The following is a 16,702-nucleotide window of genomic DNA, read 5'->3' on the forward strand; positions in this document are numbered from 1 at the left end:
AACATGCCATCATTATGCATACAGTAAAAATAGTTTTGCCTAACGACGGTTTTAGAGCAATGCAATGACAAGCTATTGGACAGCTATAGACCTTAATGTGAATGATTCATCCATGTATGTGTTTCACGTTCTACTATTTTTTTTAGACCTCAGAAAGTGTAATCAAAATGTCTTAACTCCATCTAAAAAGACAGGCTTCTATCTGGTGATGTGTGCCAGTCCAGCCATTTAGTACACTTTTCCCCTTTCTTATATTCAACTGCAAAGCTTGCATTCAGATCTGCCCTGTCCTGCTTTTTTTTTATTTTAGTAACCCATTTCATTTGGGTGTATGTCACAATATGGAAGAATTGATCTGTCACTACTTCCATTTCATTGCAACTTTTGTTGCATACTTTTGGTCATGTAATTTACCAGTTTATTACCTTATACTTAATTGCTATATTGCATTTGTTTATTTGACATTATTTCAGTCCAAAGTAGTAGTGTTACCTGTACTCAGTCTTAAAGCATCTTTATTCCAGTTTATTTACAGGGTCACACCATTAATACCAGTCCTTAACCTTACAGGTGGTCAAATGTTCAGTTGAGCAGTGATTGTGTAAGATTCACATTAGTATGCCTCCACTGAGAATTGTATATTGGGTTCAGATTATTTTGGTTTATGGATATCTAGCAAATCCCATTTTCCTTGTTTCCTCTTTTTCCAGCACATGTATATTTGGTTTGCACTCTTGGTTAACTCCAGTTCTTTCAGTTACTTCTTGATTAGCTGCTCTACAGGATTACTAAACAAGATTAGAAGGGGGAAAAAAAAGGAAAATCCCTTCCATCTGCCTACCTGCCAGAGGATCGCCACAGTTATACACCTGCGCTCATCTTTGACAATCTGGATAGCACTTTATAACTACAATATACTATCATAACTATCAGTGGATACAGTGTAACAGGTATGCATAGGTGTGGGAAGGTTTGGTCACATCGTCCGAAGTGAAGCGGCGACTATCACACAACAGCTTAATTTTCAAGTCACTATGTGGAAGCTCATATGGACCTGTATCCTGTGTTGGTTAGGCTGCATTTTTGCAATAAGCCAGCTGGATATTTCTGCAGGTGTGTATCTTTGTGTATGTATGTATATATGTATTAGGTGGGAGTGTGATGGCTAATGGTTATCACAAAGTAGTTTGTTCGTATATTTCTTTTTTCAGGAGAAGTTGACCATATTACAATGTTTGAAAATCCAGATAAGGGCTCAAAAAGATTGTTTCAATGGTTTGTGGAAAAGCCTGCAGACCATGGACTCTTGCCAAGACATAAGCGTAATGTTTTTCTGTCAAGTGGATTACGCCTCTGCAGTCAAGAAACAGTGCAGCAAGCCGTCAGTAACCACCTGAAATACTACCAGCTTAGAGGTGAGACACTATCACTAATTCTAGTTATACTTTTAGTATTAATAGTAATAGTTCATCCATGAACTATGGGTGAATTTGAAATATTTTCACTACTGAAAATATTTAAATTCATTTTTACATCCTGTTAGTCTTTTTGGTAATAGCCCTTTTACTAACAGAAGATAGACCCTAAATGTCATCATTCTACAAGGAGTTATATCATTTTTGGTTGGAAAACAACAGCACAAACATGAGACATCATTAGTGCTGGAATTGTTGTTTTATCTCATGGTATTTGTGTCTCAAGCTATAATTAATAAAGTTTAAATGCCTGAGCTCAACCAGATAATATTTCTGAGAGTCTGATATACCCTTTTATAGACATTCTTTCTTACATTACAACAAAAGCATGTTAATTTTAAACAGTTACAGAACTCAAAAAATACAGCATACTGCATAACAGGAATGACCCAAGTATTCAAAGCCAAGGAGTGAATCTGGATTCTAGCTTATGAAGTACTGGCTGAAAAAGTGTTCTGCTAGCTAAAAGGAATGAGACAAAGCTAACTGCTGTAAGCTGGCCAAGATATAACTAGCGCCTCAAGGAGATGGGTGAAGAGGATTTTTAGCATTTTATTAATAAGTAAGAGCAATGACAGCTGGCAGACAGTTGTACCATATATATTGCTAGATATATTAAAAACTATGGTGACTCATTAAGTTCTTGCAGATTCTCTTCTTGTGCTGGCCTGTGGTTAAAATAATCATCACCATTACCACATTGTAAAAAGACCACATTATAGACCATACCCCAAAACCCAGACCAAATCTTGACCCAAGTAACAAGATTCGAATCAAATCCACATTTATGTTAAAACCTGAACATCAAGAATCTACAAAGACTAGTACAAGCTGTTCTTTACAGCTAACAGCTGAGTATGTAACGATGAGATCTCATTAGCGTTTGGCAGTCGGATCCACTCTGAGGTCTCGGGTTAGTGTTGAAGTACCTCAAGACAATCTTTCATAGTTCATGCGTGATTTCTCCTTTAACAAATAAGAAGGCAGTACGGTGGGGTTAAAAGCCAGTTAACACGTTGGATTGGGGCCAGTAAGGTCAAAGCCTTTATATCCATGACTGAGATCAAGGGTGTGAGCGATCTTGTCTGACTTCGCTCTGGTCTGGTTTCAACTGTAACGCTGGTAGCTGAGCTTTAACTTTTGAGATGAAAGACATGTTCATTTATTCAGACAAGAACGTTAATGTTACTCACGCAAAAAAAAAAGAAAAAAATCAGTCTGATTGTATTACTTACTGTTCTGATGTGTTTTGGATAGATGAATAAATGAACGAATGATGCATTTATATAGTGCTTTATTGTGTATTGTTGTACACCCAAAGTGCTTTACAATCATGTGGGGGGGTTTCTCCTCAACTTCCATTTTTTGTTTCTTTTGTTGCACTAATACAATGTTGTTGTTGTTGTTTTTACATCAGCATGTCAGGAAATTGTGTGGGAGGCTTTCAAAATCTTTTTGGATCGCCTCCCCAGTCAGGAGGAATACAAGAGCTGGATGAGCCAGTGCCAGACAGAAAGACTCTCTATACAGGAGATTGGCGCTGCCTTTAGCCAATCAGAAGAACACTTAGCACTTATCCACAGAGTATGTAGCATAAGACCTGTATCATTAACGTGGTACTAATTATGTTGGCTGATACTTTTGGTATGGATAGAATATCACTGGTGACTGGTGCATGTGCATATCTGACATCTGTCTTTTGAATCTTTATGGTCCATTACAGAGATTTGCGCAGATGGGGCTGAAAAGGTGCAATAACATTTTAAAAACCCGTTTTCACCCCCCTATCCCCCCCGCCCAACCTTTTACAAATACCCCCTTCCCCTCAGCCGTTTATTTTTTTTGTAATAGTCTTACTGAGTCTGTTTTCGTCTTCCTCTTTTTTCTCAGTAAAACACCTACATACTCAGTATGCAGGTATACACCCTTTATACCTGTTTTTTTTTTCATTAAATGTACTATGCATTAGAGAACTTGTGTGTGTAGCTGAATAGTTAACTCATACATTTGAAGGTTTTTGTATCATTTATGACTGCCCTTTTTCATTTTCACTTTTTTATGCAGACCTGAGGAGTCTTCCCAAGAGCAAGACAATGTGCCACCAGGTCTGTCTATTATGATTGTTGTTGCTAACAGTTTCATGAATAAATGTATAAAACCCTTACAAAAAAAATCTTCTTGGTCAAATCTCATGAAAACTGTGAAGAACATGTCTGCATATTTTAGATGTTCAGAATCAGAAAGAGCTTAATTGGCAGGTGTTCACTATGATTTTTTTTTTTTTTTTTGGCATTGTGCCAAAACTTTCACAACCATTAATATTATATGATTTAATTTTGCATTATTAATCATTAAACTATTTAATATTAAAACATTAATTTGTAAAAGCTGTTTTTTTATTGTGAAAAATAACAGTTTTGGACATATAAGGTAATAAAAAGTGTGACCCTGGACCATAAAAGTAGCACAGGTGACACAGGAGAGAAATATTTATCCTCAAAACTTGGTAGGTGATGCGCTTGCAGCAGAGACCACTGTGGTGGTGACCACGGCGCTTCCACATGAGGTTGTCTCAGAGACTGTGAAGGAAGTTACTGCAGAAGCACCATCTGCTGTCATGACAACGGAAATGGATACTGAGGTAGGTATTTGGCAGGCTGAAACGTACTGTTCATACTGATAAAAAAGTCAAGTCTGTTTCTAATCTGATGCACTCATGAGTCATGATACATACAAAAATACACATATAACTGAATTATGAATACTGAACACCTGCTAAACAAAAGTGTGTGTGTGTGTGTGTGTGTGTGTGTGTGTGTGTTGTCTGTGGTAGATCACTAATGAGATTGAGCAGGAAGCAGTTGCTTTGCCTTCACGTCCTCTGGTTGAGCAGAGGGTGGAGCTGGCTATGTTATTGACTGGAGAACCATGGAGTGAAGAGCTGTTCAACTCCACCAGCAGTGAGCATGGCAGACTCACTCACAAGATCACAACGAAGGTACAACACACTCACATACTTGCTTTAATTTTTACACAAAATTTATGTATAATGGTTGTTCTGTACCAACCTTAATTACTGTATCATTTTGGTTTTGTGTTGCCTGTTTGTAATTTCATTCAGATTTCAGCTGCATTGAAGAAACTGACAGAATTCAAGAGTGTATCAGTATTGAATATCAGGTGTGTTAGTGCATGTTCAATTTTGTTATTATAGTTGCATTTAAATATTGAATGAATATCACTGCATTTGATTACAACATACGAAACCAAGTAGCATTTTAAAAATGACGTCAAGCATACAGTTCAAGCAAAAAATGTTTTTGTTTTGTTTATTAATAGAAAGAATTGTTTTAGATTTTAAATAATAAAATACAAGAATTGAAACACTTCCCGGCTGTCAGATTGGAACATGCCATAGTTAATGAATAATTAGACAATATGCAGCTTTAGCCTATGACCTGCTGCAGTGGTAATTGTGCTAAAAATATTAACTTTATCTTTTTTCTGTAGGCCACAGATGGATCCCTCAAGGTAAATTAGACTTGATTGCATGCATGAATGCAGGTTAGTTCTTTAAGTTACAATAAACAAGCAAGAATAATTTTTATAGTCATGCAACTACTATGGAAGTCAGTGGGGCAAGAAATTATTCTGACATAAACACTTTAAAATATACAGTGTCTAGAAAAAATTGACTCTAACATTACAACTGATCATGTGAGACTATTGTGATTGTCACTTGTTAATTTTTTTCTGTGCAAAGTTTTATCCAATACAAACCCATGGACAAACATTGTAAGTGCAGTTGTTGTCTTCTCTCTGCAGTGGTGATAAGGCAGTATTGGTGGAATATGCTGTGTCCCTCCAGACCAGCAGTGAAGAGATCAGCAGGGAGACACTGGACTTCATCAATCTTCAATCCAACATGGTAGAGGGCACCTTTAGTTACTCAGAAGGGCCCACTGTTCAGTACACCATTGTTGACATCCATCCTGACATCACTGAGGCTCTGCATGGTACTGCTCTATCTGCTTGTAGCTATTAATCCTCTACTGTACATCTCAGCATTCTGTCATGGTGTGATGTTCTCTTGTCAGTGGAAACCTCTACAGAGGAAACCCATCCTGCAGAAGAATCTCTAGACCCTGACCACAAGGTGAATTACATTTCTGTCACAGTAGTAGTGAAGTCACCAACTACAGTATACCAACTAGATATTTACATATATATTCAACAAGGTGCACAATTTCAGATAGTATTCTTGACACAGAGAACAAGAAATGTGGGTGAGTTTTGTACCAAAGTTTCATGTTTTAACAATTTAAACAAAACCCTTACTCTAAGAATGGAAAAACAGGAACAATAAAATTGTTGACTACCTTTGCAAGCACTACCAATAACTTCAAAAAAGTCTAGGAATCAACTGTTTTATTTTGATTATTGTCTAGGATGATATTTTAGCAGTAGAAAAACCATCTGAGCTGCCTGGAGAGGTGATGAAGGAGGTCTTTACTATTGGTGACCTTTTGGATTCTACAATGCCAGAAGAAGAAGGTATGGGAGAGCAGAATGTCATCATACCTTATAGACCATGCCAGCTGTAGTTCCTCAGAGGATAAGGACCAACATTCATGTGTACAATGATTTATGGCAGTGTTGTACAATCCTGCTCCTGGGAGGCTATCATCCTGCAGAGTTTTGTTCCAACATTCGGAAACACTGGAATGTTTCTAAATTCTGCAGGACAGTGGCCCTCCAGTACCAGGATTGGACACCAACATTTACATCAACATGGTGGTGAAAGACCCAAGACTCAAGATGCTTCTTTATTCCTACTTTCAGACCTTCAAGAAAAGGACTTGGTGTCACAGTTTCTTCCCAACCAGACTCTTGCTGTGGATAGTGAAGCTGTAGGTCCCATTATTGATGCCAAGCAAGACAGTGGCTTGACAATTGATGATTTTAATCCCGCCTCTGGATCTGGTGCAGAAGACGATCAGGTAACTGTACTTACTAGGGCTCAAGAGCCAGTTGGAGAGACAGAAGGTGAGGAAGAGGTTTTGATTGGTGTAGACACACCACAGATCGAGGACTATGAATTCTCCACAATTACAACAGTTGTTGAAGAGGACCAGATCTTGCCTGAGGAAACTCCTGAACTGATTACTGTTAAAGCTGGAGAAGATGGAAATTTACAGGTTGGTAGCGAAGTGCCCACAATGCCCCCAGTCAAAGTGGCAGAATCAGAATCTATCCTAAAACCTGATGAAGACATTATACTGCCTGCAGAAGAAGAGAGGACAGATGAAGACATTGAGAGAGAAACTGTTTTAACAGAAATGCGAGGGGATGAGAAAACTGAAGTTGCTGTGATCATAAAGGAAGAATCAGAGGAGTTTGAAGAAGAACAGGAAGAATCTGTTGACAGTACCACAATGACACAGCAAGATGATTTTGTAATAACGGATGCTTCAGCAATACAGTTTTCAGAGGAAGTTCTAACAGAGGATGAGATCCTATTGGTCACCACTGAACCAGCAAGCCCAGTCTACTCAACTCCTTTTTCAACTGAGAAAGAATCACCCTTCTCCCTCATCACCACTGTTACCCCAGCGGAGGTGGAGTTGGTGCATACCTTAAATTCAAAAGTCATGACTACATCTCTAAATGTGATTCATTACAAAGAGGAAGAGGGTAGTGGCATCTCTGGTGTCATCCAGGGTGATGAAGTTTCCAGCATAGCCTTGCCAACTAACCCTGGGCGGTCTTATAGTGTTTTTCAGTCTTCGCGTAACTAACATGATATTCTCTGAGGATCTGTTTAATAGGAGCTCTGCAGAGTACAAAGCCTTGGAGCAACGGTTCCTTGAACTGGTAGTGTACCTCCTCTAAAGTACATTTGCTCCTACTGTTTTTCCTCTTCCTTCAGCTCCAGCCCTCGAGGTCCACTTTCCAGTTTGATCAAGGCTGGAGCTAAACGCTGCAGGAAAGTGGACCTCAAGCACCAGAGTTGAGAACCCCTACAATATTTTATATTATATGCCAGTGGTTCCCAATGCTGGTCAGGGAGTACCCCCAGCTCTGCACATTTTGAATGTTTCCTTAATCAAACTCACCTAATTTTATGCATCAGCTCATTAGTAGATACTCTGAGACCTGAAATGAGTGTGTCAGATAAGAGTGACTTAAAAAATATTGGGGGTACTCTAGGATCAAGGTCGGGAACCACTTCAACTCGAGTCGAGTCCTATTGTGGCAAACACAAACAAACAACCTTATTAAGGTGTTTGATCTTATCGGAATATCAGAATTGATTGCAAATTACAGACTGGGGGGTTAGATTGGGATTGTTGATATCGTCTGCAGGGCACTGGCCCTCCAGGACTGGAATTGAAGACTTCTGTTATGTTTCTGAGTTCATTAGCTCATTATTGTTATTGTATGTCCCTTAGCTGGTGCCATATCTGCAGTCAAACCTCAGTCACTTCGAAAACCTGGAGATCTTGAACTTCAGGAATGGAAGTATTGTGGTGAACAGCCGTATGAAGTTTTGGAAGCCTGTTCCTCGTGGAGTCAGTACTGCTGTTTACCTCATTCTAGAGGATTTCTGCAACACGGCTTACCAGACCATGAACCTCGCCATTGACAAATATTCGTTGGATGTCGAATCAGGTCAGACAACATCAGAAAACTTTAGTCAGTTTGGTCCTACATCCTATATATTATGTGTTTAGGTACCTCATCACATGCCACCTTAATGCTGTGGCTAATCTATGTGGGTATATCTTTATTTGTTTTAGGGGAACAGGCAGACCCGTGCAAGTTTCAAGCATGTAATGAGTTTGCTGAATGTACAGTGAACCAATGGTCAGGTGAAGCTGAATGTGTGTGTAATGCTGGTTACTTCAGCATGGACGGACTACCTTGCCAAAGCATCTGCGACCTTCAACATGACTTCTGCTTGAATGATGGGAAATGTGATGTCATTCCAGGCCAAGGAGCCATCTGCAGGTTTGTTTATTTGATTATATGATATTCAAGAAATTTTGAATGCATATCTGCACATTTAAGAAAATTAATTACAGATCAAATCCTATACATTGAAGTGCGTTCTACCTAGAGAATGGCATATTCATTAATTTCAACGTAAGTAGCTGTTTGTTTGTATGTTTGTCTGCACTGTAGATGCCGTGTTGGGGAAAACTGGTGGTACAGAGGAGAACATTGTGAAGAATATGTTTCTGAGCCACTCGTAGTTGGCATTGCCATAGCATCTGTTGCGGGGTTCCTTCTGGTGGCGTCAGGAGTAATTTTCTTCCTAGCAAGAACTCTGAGAGACCAATATGACAAGGATGAGACGGAGGACCCAGTACGGTAAGACACATACTGTATTACAGTCAATCTGGTAAATCACAGCTTCATCCCAACTCGCATACTTTTACTGTGCATTATAATATTCTTTCTAATACAGACTTTGTCTAATGTAAGGGAACTCCAGTTCATGAAAGATTTACCTCAGAAGTCCGAGCCTTTAGAGCCGATCACCTGACACAAACCCTTGATTAGAGTTTGACCTTGAGTGAAGTAAAGCAGCCTTACGCATGAAAACATTATAATACAATCAAAGAAAAACGTAACCATTCAATTGTAACAGTGATGAATGAGAATATGCAAATTGTTTAATAAAAAGTATGTAAAAATAAAACTAAGGTTTCAATTTTGCATTACACACTAAACAGGATCAAATCTATTGTATTATTACATTATATATAAATATTTTGCCAAGTAGCTTTGGCATGTAAATAATTGTTTGAACAAATATATAAGAACTGTCACTTAGGAGCTCATTTATTACTTGCATCTGAAGTGAAGTGACATACAGCCAAGTATGGTGACCTATACTCAGAACTCGTGCTCTGCATTTAACCCATCCAAAGTGCAAGAGCAGTGAACACACACCCGGAGCAGTGGGCAGCCATTTATGCTGCGGCGCCCGGGGAGCAATTGGTGGTTCGTTGCTCAAGGGCACCTCAGTCGTGGTATTGCTGGCCCGAGACTAGAACCCACAACCTTAAGGTTAGGAGTCAAACTCTCTAACCACTAGGCCACGATCTCTTTAATTACTGCGTGTGCAGCACCTAGGAAGAAGCTTCCATCTCCAGTAATTCCATTATGAGATTATCATTAAATCATCAACAAGGCTGATCTTTGATCCCTTGACTCTTTAAGTCATGGCTTCTTAACCTTGCGGATGTCTGTTGCAACCTTTTTTGTGTGTATCCATGTTTGTATGCAGGAGAGAAGACAGTCCACCATTTCTAGACATGGCCACTAAGTATAACCCCATGTTTGAGAGCGATTTAACTACAGGCTACAGCCATTACTACCAGCGGTACCCCGCCTCCAGTCCACAGCAGCACCAGTGCAGAGGCATCCACAGAGTTCAGCAGCGAAGAGATACGGCATATTTATGAAAACAGTGAACTCACTAAGGAGGTATGGGTTTGCACATGCGTATGTTTGCAACAAATTATTTTGTATACACCACTTTAGGTGAGCAAATAAAATTTTGTGTGAACATATAAGTATGTGAAACATGTTTCTGGGAATTTCTCTTCCTGTCCATTCCATAGGATATTCAAGATCGCATCCGCATCCTTGAACTCTACGCAAGAGATCGTCAGTTTGCTGATTTTTTGAAGCAGCATCAAATGTGAGTTTTTTTTTCTTTTCAATGTCTTATTAATAACCTATAGCTTTGCTTATTTTCATCCTTCATGTAATTTTATTTTTATTGTATCAGAGCAATGGATAATCAAAGAGAAAGTTCCTCCAATAGTCAATAGCTGTCCAGTGTCCAATAGCCTGCTGAGTGCAAAACAATGAAGGTTAGTAAACAGTGTTATGAGAACAGCATGTTACAATGTAACAGTATGTTTTGTGTCTCCAGTGTTGGATCTAGTGTAAACATCAATGGATCTTTAGTGATTTTCAGACTTTTATTATTATAATTATTTTATTATTCTAAATACAGTGTTTGTATTGATTTGCGTCATATGTTCCTCTTCCAGAAACTTGCGTTATCTTTCGGGAAATGGCATCTTAGTGATTCCAGAGCAATTTCTCTTCAGCCTCTTTGAGACTTTGCCAAAGCAAATTAAAATGGCTACCTATGGATACTTCTTAAAATAAGATTCAAGAAAGAAAAGGCTATTTTTTGTTCCTTTTTCTTTCTTTCTTTTTTTTTTTTTTTTTTTTTGGTTAAAGACAATTTTCTGTCATAGAACGGGATCTTGGTCACAGACAATATCCTTGTCATTGATTGAAATGTTTTGTTTGTGCCTTCTAATTTTATCTGTGGCCCGTTTCTCAGACAATCAATCTTTGGTGTTCAAAAAAAGATCCCTGATGCATTAAACCTGAAAGTTACTTGAATCACAGACCATTAATCTTGTATTACCCTCTTAATACATTACCTTTTATGGTTTCACTGCTTGTCAGAGATTTCAAGCTCTTCTGTATTAAGACAAATCAGACTGCTAATTTGATTTATTTTTAAGACAAGTAAGCTCACATTTGGTGGCCATCTTGGAATCCTTCCATCAGTGATTGTTGCAATAATGGTCATTTGTATGTATTTTTTACATTATTTACTGTATTTAAAATTGTATCAGTTAAAGGGTATAGTTCACTTACAGTAAAAACTGAAAATACTGTCATCATTTACCTACGTCATTAAGTGAGGAAATGATTTGGCAGAATTTTCAAATTTGTGTAAATGATGCCTTTGAGTTTTTTTGTGAGAAATAAAACTTTGTTATACAGGAGACTTTTATTTACAAGTTTTATTACAGGCACTAAGGAATTGTTGACAGTTATGTATGGTTTGTATTGCATGTTTACCTGTGTGTGTTATTGCAGTGTGAGTTGTCAAAGCAATACAATGTGTTTTGGGCTGATGGCCTTCCATGTATCAGAGCTAATTTAAGAGAATAGAGAGCTCACTACAATTAGTCAAAGTAGAGATTACAGCCCTGATTACAGAGCATTACCTACTATAGCCTGTGCTGAAAGTGTGATATGTGATTGTGTTTTCCAGTTTATAGCATAAAAATGTAAATGGCTTTAATATGTGTTATACAACATAGTGAGGTCCGTAAGTCTGAGACAGGCTCCATATGTGCATGTGGGTTTGGAATGACATGAGTGTGATTGATCTATGATAAAATTTCAAGTTTGGTTGTATTGATCATTTAATGATAATGGAAAGATCTGCAGAGTCACATACTTCCTTTTGTTGATATTATGAGAAACGAATGTGGTAATGTGTAACATATGAAAGACACAATTATCCATTATTTGTTTGCTAGTGTTTTAAGTAGAGAGAGCATGAGAAACGACTACAATCAGAACCAGGCGAAGTGCCTGAGCCACAGAGAAAGGGGTGTTTTTCCTCTACTTAATGTCAGTAGCGAAAGAACTGATGGTCCAATGATTTTGTCCACATTTCAAGTGTAACTGAAAAACCTGTTGCAGGTACACTTCACAGTTTAACCTCTAGGGAGCGGTGTTTGTGTTTTTAATATTTCAAAGTGTGATCAATACATCATAAAACAACAGATGATAAATGACCAGTGGTGTATAAAGTACATGAAAGCCATACTGAAGTAAAAGTACAGATATCTTACCAGAAAATGACTTGAGTAAAAGTCTTAAAGGGACAGTTCACTCAAAAATGAAAATTTGATGTTTATCTGCTTACCCCCAGGGCATCCAAGATGTAGGTGACTTTGTTTCTGTCAGTCTTATAATGGAAGTGGATGGAAATCATGGCTAAAACATATATAAAACTGAAAAAACACTCTGATTCACGCAATGTCCGAACTGTTAGAACTCTCCTGAGCGTGTCTTTCTGAGCGCGTCCTCAGCAGCAGGCACGTGAGACGTCTTCTTCTTCTTCTTGCTTTATGACGGATTGCAGACTTAAGTGCATTACCGCCACCTATCTCTCAAGTGGACCATTGACACTCTATCTACAGTACAATCTCAATTAGGAGTATCAATGGTAGTAAAAAAACAAAGATGTCACTACTGTTATGGAATAACTCCCAAAAAGTGTGCTTACTTGCAGAAAAAAAGGTGTTCGGTAGTGACGTTCCTCAAAGTTACACAGATTTTTCAGACTTTTGAACATTTTCCTCAAAATGATGTGACATATCTACTTACCTATCTCACCTTGTAGCTATGAGAGACACAGGAATATTTCCTGATCATAAATTTTTGGGTTTAGTTAAAATCAGTCTAGCAAGAATCAAAAAGAATGATTTCAATATTTTCATGAGTTAAAATTTAGGGCTTGGTTCAGGACAGCCACCTCCCAGTTGTACCCAATAAATGATGATTTTATATATATTAAGCTTACTAATACTTTAAATATTTTTGTGGGTTTCAATAGGTAATAGAAGGATCTTAATAAACATCTAAGATTTGAATACTTTTTTAAAAATGCTTTTTAAATGTATTTTTGGTTGTGGGAGAACAGTTTGTACCAATTCTGTAGAATGGCCCATATATTTTGAAACCAATGTTCTAATCAGTCTGACATAATATTCACCTTATTTTTCAACACTGAAGTGAACCATTTTCTGTAAATGTGTGAGATTTTGTGAGATTCAGTGGTTCATTAGCCACTGTAGGGAAATAATGAGAAAAATAACAACGTGCAATAAACGGTACACTTTGCACTACAAACCAGTATGTTCATAATTAAGATAATACATTAAAATAATATGTAAAGACACAGTTTAAAATATCAAGCTGCAAAATGAGCTGTTTTGTACAACTAAAAAGAACTGGAAACGGATGACGCTGGAAGCCAGACACATTAAATTTACAAATGGCCTTGCCCACTCTTATGGAAAAATAAGGTGGATAGCCTCATTTTCTGAAATCACGTGACGTAGGGAATTTTCACGCACTTAAGTTTCAAACCACCAGTGATTCAGTGAAAGATTTCCATGCTTCGGAAAGAGTAGTGTCACATCACTTTATTTTATGTAATTTAAGGCATTAATGTTTTTTGTTTGTTTGTTTTGTTTGTTTGTTTTTATCTGGTTAGGTGTTTTTTTTTTTTATCCGGTAAAGTATTTATTGTTTTATATAAATTTAAAGGACAACAGCGCCATATTGAAATTGTCTTTTGAAATACGACGTCAGCCGCGTCACATTTAACGATGACTGAGGTCTTATGGAATAGTAAGGTATACTTCAGAGTCTAGTGGAAGTAGTTAATTCAGGTGCTCTTTGCTTCCTCTGCATACTGTTTTTGACGTACTAATTTTTGGACAGTACAGTAGTTGAGAGAAACAGGCGTAGAAAGCGGAGACAGTGTTACTTACAGCGCAAAACACCTGTTCATCATGTCACTGTGCAGCTCCCCTTCTTAATGGTTATTTTTCTTGCATAGAAACATTTTATGCCTGGGCCTATATCTGATTCTTCTTAATGGATTTGCTTAATAAAACAACAGCAACAGAATTAGAACATGACCATGACAGAATGTGAAAGTATAATATGCTAGATCTGAGACAGACTTACATACTATGTATTTGAGATAAGTGTTGGACACAGACACAGAAAGAGATTCTAACTGTTATTGGTGTGATAAATTTGACAAACATCCTGCTGCAGGGCACATTTGTACATTATTTGTCAATGTTACAGTCCTAATGGTTCTGTGTGCTTCAACTTTTCTGGCGTTGTTTATAATGAATCACCCTCCTGAGTAGAATTCATCAGTTCCCCCCACACACACATCCTGCCAACAGCTGCATTTAGTCACTTTTTCTTCCTCTAAAGAAACACAAACACATAAAAATTTTCACATTTAACACCACTGATCGCTGATGTCAAGGGCCACCAATGAACTCTGTGGACACTTTAGTCCTCTGTGTAGGGCGTCAAGTGCTTGTTACTTTAGTGTTTTATGCAAGCACATTTTGTCCACACCTTTGCCTTTTTTTCTGCTTGTGTTTTCGTCTGTTTGTTAATTGGTATGCGTGTCTGTTTATATTTGTGTCGTGACCAAAATTTCTTCTGCAGGAACATGTGCGTGAAGTTCATTTGGTTCAACACGACTCTCCCTTGGAGCCAGTCACAGCTGCGGAGCAAAGCACACACAATCATCTGTACCAAAACATACATGCCATCACCATGGCCCCATTAAGTTACCTAAGCAACCCTTCAATGATTAAACTAGAAATGTGTCCCTAATAATTCATATTGTACTAGATATCATTTAGCATTATTTTGAATATTATTTAAACATATTTATATTCAAACCAACAGCACATGATATTGTTTCCATTTACATATATGCATTTAGCAGGCACTTTTGTCCAAAGTGACTTACAAAAGAGGAACATGTTTTCATGTGACAGTTCAATAAACAGGAAGGACACAAAATGCCCAGTTACTTTATAAATGTTTGCTCTGATAATAAGAAATTGTTGCAAATGAAGCCAAAGTCAATGACTCATCTAAAAAGACATTCAGTTTAGTTCCTGAATTAGTCTGTTTGTGACTAATCGTGTTTTTGAACGAATCATTTTAGTAAATAATTAAATGACTCACTAAAATGCATATTCTCTGAGTATGCATTTCTTTAATAATTACTTTATTCTGTGACTCACTCATAAAGACTGTTGCTGTGTCCGAAATTAGTGTATAGGTAATACATTTGTTTAAAACTTGTATGACTGTTAAAAAGCTGTATATGAATGTGTGTAGTTACCTGTGAGTGAAATTCGTTTATTTACTGAAATGTGATCTACACGCTCAATTAATGTCAATTACTGGCTCAATTATTGACTCACATACTGTTTTTCACATACTATATAATATAGAAGTAGTTATATTCAGATGCAGGAAGTCAGTAGTTACATATGGTTTTGATTCAATGTTTTGAACAAATGAGCGAATGATTCAGTAATTCTGTCATAAAGACAGTCACTTGTCGGCACCTACTGGCACACTGATGAAAACTGCAGAATGTGAAATTTAAGTTTCTGCCTTATTTTTCAGCGAGGAAGTAAGCTTTAGCATATTTTTGAATATGATAGAATTTTGATTGATTAGCTGCTTAAAAAAGAATAACAAAGTGCAGTCAACGGTAAAACTATGTGCGCAATGAACCAGTATGTGTATGATTATGATAATAATGTATAGCGGCTACTTTGTCTTGACTTAAAGCCGCTGAGAGACCAAGTCAAGGAATCTATGCATTTGTGAAATGAATAAATGTTGAAAATATTACCAAAATAAATATTGGTAAGGTAGAAAGTACTTTCTACTATATTTTTACTATTGCATTGATATTTCATTGACTTTATATAGTCAACCTCTCCCTAGCATCGGTCATTGAACAGCTAACTGATTTCCCCATTCCCACGTAATCCTGTGACCCTCCACCATGATCATGTGACATAAATAATACATGTTAATGACTATTTTTATACAGCTACACTAACTGGAGGCGGCCGACAGTGGAAGTGGATATAAGCACAAGTATGAAGCATGACCAAAGAGAATACACTATAATAATCTGTACCAATTTGAATGACAAATTAAGACTGGTTACAAGGACAAGTTTAAAAAATCTAAATCTCCAGGTAGGGAATCACTAGGCAAATCTATGTCTCATGTGGTACCTGACCTGCTGGAGCTCAGATTTATACTGGCAGTGCAGTTTGACATGCACAGACATCCAACTACCTCAGAAATTTATAGATGACTAATATTAATCCATCTCTTAGACACCTCTTGGCACATTGCTTTATCGCTGTGCCCAAGAAAAAAACAGCGGTGTGATTCATTAACAGAGAATTTTGTCCGCTGCCAGGGGGCCCAAGATCAGGATACCTTCACCCCAGAGAGAATGAGTGCATTCAATTTCCATCATGAATGCAACTTCATCTCTATTAGAGTCTGAAAGATGCAGTGCTGTACATCTGCCTTAGACACTGGGACGTCAAACAAACAATGACAGAGAGCAAATAGAAAACAGACAGAGAGAAGAAGAGTGGTGATCCCTGTTTCCCTGACATCTCAGAAACACGACTCTTAAACATGAGACTACTGCCAACAGCAGAGACACGCCAGTCCTGAAAACAATGAGGAAAGATCCGTCAGGTGACCTGTCACACATACGATTTAGTGACTGAAAGTCC

The 16,702-nt window shown here is 37.6% G+C and overlaps 1 protein-coding gene across 1 annotated transcript; it reads left to right on the top strand.

The window, feature by feature from the left end:
• On the top strand, positions 1–11,302 carry impg2a (interphotoreceptor matrix proteoglycan 2a). Its single transcript, XM_042731073.1, is given in 20 exon segments — positions 1–1,113; positions 1,212–1,415; positions 2,893–3,580; positions 3,986–4,116; positions 4,309–4,473; positions 4,597–4,655; positions 4,986–5,006; positions 5,301–5,491; positions 5,573–5,631; positions 5,924–6,029; positions 6,318–7,239; positions 7,241–7,349; positions 7,928–8,147; positions 8,276–8,486; positions 8,661–8,849; positions 9,772–9,873; positions 9,875–9,971; positions 10,109–10,188; positions 10,279–10,363; positions 10,547–11,302. Coding segments are annotated over 16 exon segments (2,598 nt in total). The 5' UTR covers positions 1–1,113; positions 1,212–1,415; positions 2,893–3,580; positions 3,986–4,092; the 3' UTR covers positions 10,322–10,363; positions 10,547–11,302.
• The last annotated feature ends 5,400 nt before the right edge of the window (positions 11,303–16,702 follow it).

This window comes from Cyprinus carpio, chromosome B9, assembly GCF_018340385.1.
Source record: "Cyprinus carpio isolate SPL01 chromosome B9, ASM1834038v1, whole genome shotgun sequence".
Taxonomy (NCBI): Eukaryota; Metazoa; Chordata; class Actinopteri; order Cypriniformes; family Cyprinidae; genus Cyprinus; species Cyprinus carpio.